At 34.9% G+C, this 2,463-nt stretch overlaps 1 protein-coding gene across 1 annotated transcript in view; it reads right to left on the bottom strand.

Annotated features, from left to right (window-relative positions):
* The window catches only part of LOC119580909, a 23,523-nt gene extending 22,334 nt beyond the window's left edge, over positions 1–1,189 (bottom strand). Inside the window, exon 1 of the mRNA XM_037929143.1 lies at positions 510–1,189. Within this exon, the coding sequence (XP_037785071.1) occupies positions 510–557 (48 nt within the window). The 5' untranslated portion in view covers positions 558–1,189. The remainder of the gene's footprint in view (positions 1–509) is intronic.
* Positions 1,190–2,463: the final 1,274 nt, after the last annotated feature.

Genomic DNA, 2,463 nt, shown 5'->3' with positions numbered 1-2,463 from the left:
TTTTGAACCAATATATATATATATATATATATATATGTATATATATTATAATTATATATATATATATATGTATATATATACATATATATATAATATATTATATATACAAAATATATATGTAATATACATATATAATATATATATGATATATAAATAATATATGACATATATAATACATATAATATATACAAAATATATAATATACATATATAATATATATAAAACTATATATATAATTTACATATATAATATATGTATAATATATTTACTACCATCCTTCTGTATAATGTTACAATCGACTTCAATAATATCCTAAATCGGCGATTAACGTTTCTAATAAATTTCAACCCTCGCTCAGGATTTCAGAATTTTTCCCATTGTTAAAACCCTTTTTTTATTTCATTTACGATGAAAAAATCCCTATGACTGAACTAAAATAAGGTCGCTAGCAGCCCCCCCACACACACATACAATTAGCATGCTTATCTAACCGACTTTCGGCGACTTACCTGGACATAATTTTCCAGGGCCGTGTCAGGAGGAAGCGACAGTATCATATCCCAGCGTCAGCCATCCTGCTTCGCCCTCGCCGCACGTCCTGGCTCTGCTGGTCCTCGTCCTTCCCCGAATTCCTCTGGCCTCGCCGCGTCTTCCGCAGGAGGCCTACGCCTTGCACATGTATCCTGGGGAGGGCGACGGGGCCTGGGCGAACCTCAGGTTGGCACTTGACACGCGGCTCTGGGGATTCGGATTGCTTGATGTTGGCACGTCGTTGGCCCCGTCGGTTCCGCCGCCGATAATCCCGTCGGGCTGTTGGCCGAATCCGAATGGTTTGGTTGAGCCTTTGCTTTTGTATTTCAATATTAGGCGGTGGCCTCCGTGCACTGATTCGGTGCGCAATGCACTCGATTTTAACACAGAGAACTTTATAAAATCACAACGTAGATTTGGTATCACAAGTGTAAAAATCACTCTTTTCTAAAAATAAGTTCACATCACACACCTCTTTATATTCCAAAATACGAAAAACCAATTTGGTACATCACAGATTATAATCAACTGATGAACGCAACTTCTGCGAAATAAGTTGCGAAGTTTGCCGACAACAAGCGGCCACTGAGGCGGGTCAGAGAGCGGGAGTGAACGTACTCTCCCTCTGACTGTTAGGAAGCGACTGATTCTGGCCGAGTGGCAGTCGCGACTCGCGAGCCAGCGACTGGTGGTGGATGCGCCGCTCGGCCCGTTTGTCTCCGGTGTATCTACCCATCACTGTCACACAAATTTGCTGGTGACACACCGTTTTAGCCATGCTGCTCGCCGCCATTTCAGCGATGTAACACCTAAGATGCTTCAATGGATTCTAACGAGTGTAAAAAGAAACACGTGTTCGCTCTAATCATTTTCACGTCGCGATATCCGAGTCTGTGATCTATTGCCAAAGCTCATTTCTCGGTCATTAACTAATGATTACGGTATAATTGGTCTGGATACCTTGTAAAAGGATGTTGTTATCTATTTTCAATGTTTCTGTGTTGTAGTTAAACAACAGTCATCAATTACTGATGCGTTTGTACACACACTTTGCCACGAGACATAGAGTCGTTCATAGATGGCGTTGCTATGGTTTACCTACGTGTTAAGCGAGAAGTGATTCACGACAGCGCGCAAGTAATTTGTCAGAAATAAATGAGAACAAAGAAAAATATCGGAAGGACAAAGGGTTTGCAGCCGAGATTAAAATAAATCCCACTGGATAAAAAAAAAAAAATGAATAAATAAATAAATAAAAAATAAATAAATAAATAAATAAATAATATATATATATATATATATATATATATATATATATATATATATATATATATATATATATATATATATATATATATATAGAGAGAGAGAGAGAGAGAGAGAGAGGGAGAGAGAGAGAGAGAGAGAGAGAGATGAAAAAAGTTTATACTTTTTAAATCAAAGCAGTTTCTCCCTGTGATTATCAGTCATAATGGTGTCCATCTATATCATAATCATTGCCACTGACATTAGCGTAAGGCTCGATTTTACTGCTTAACCCTCACCAATGCCATTAATATTATCGATCGTATTATTGCTGTTTTTACTGTGGCTTTAAGTTTATTGTTATTATTATTATTATTAATATTATTATTATTAAGATTATTATTGCTGTTGTTATTGCCAATGTCATTATTATTATCATTCTTATTATTATAATTATTGTTATAAATATCCTTATTGTTATTCTTGCTGTTCTTCTTCTTCTTGTTCTTATCATTGCTATAGTTATCATGATTATATAAGGATGATTGTAATAATAATGATAATGATGATGCCAATGATAATAACAATATTGATAAAAATAAAAATGTTAATAATATGGATAATAATAATGATAATAATGATAAGAATTGTGTAACTGTAATTATTATTGTTATTATTGTTGTTGTT

This window comes from Penaeus monodon, chromosome 14 (assembly GCF_015228065.2).
Source record: "Penaeus monodon isolate SGIC_2016 chromosome 14, NSTDA_Pmon_1, whole genome shotgun sequence".
In the NCBI taxonomy this organism is placed as follows: Eukaryota; Metazoa; Arthropoda; class Malacostraca; order Decapoda; family Penaeidae; genus Penaeus; species Penaeus monodon.
Note: the sequence above shows the minus strand (reverse complement) of the source record. Positions and strands in the feature narration are given on the sequence as shown.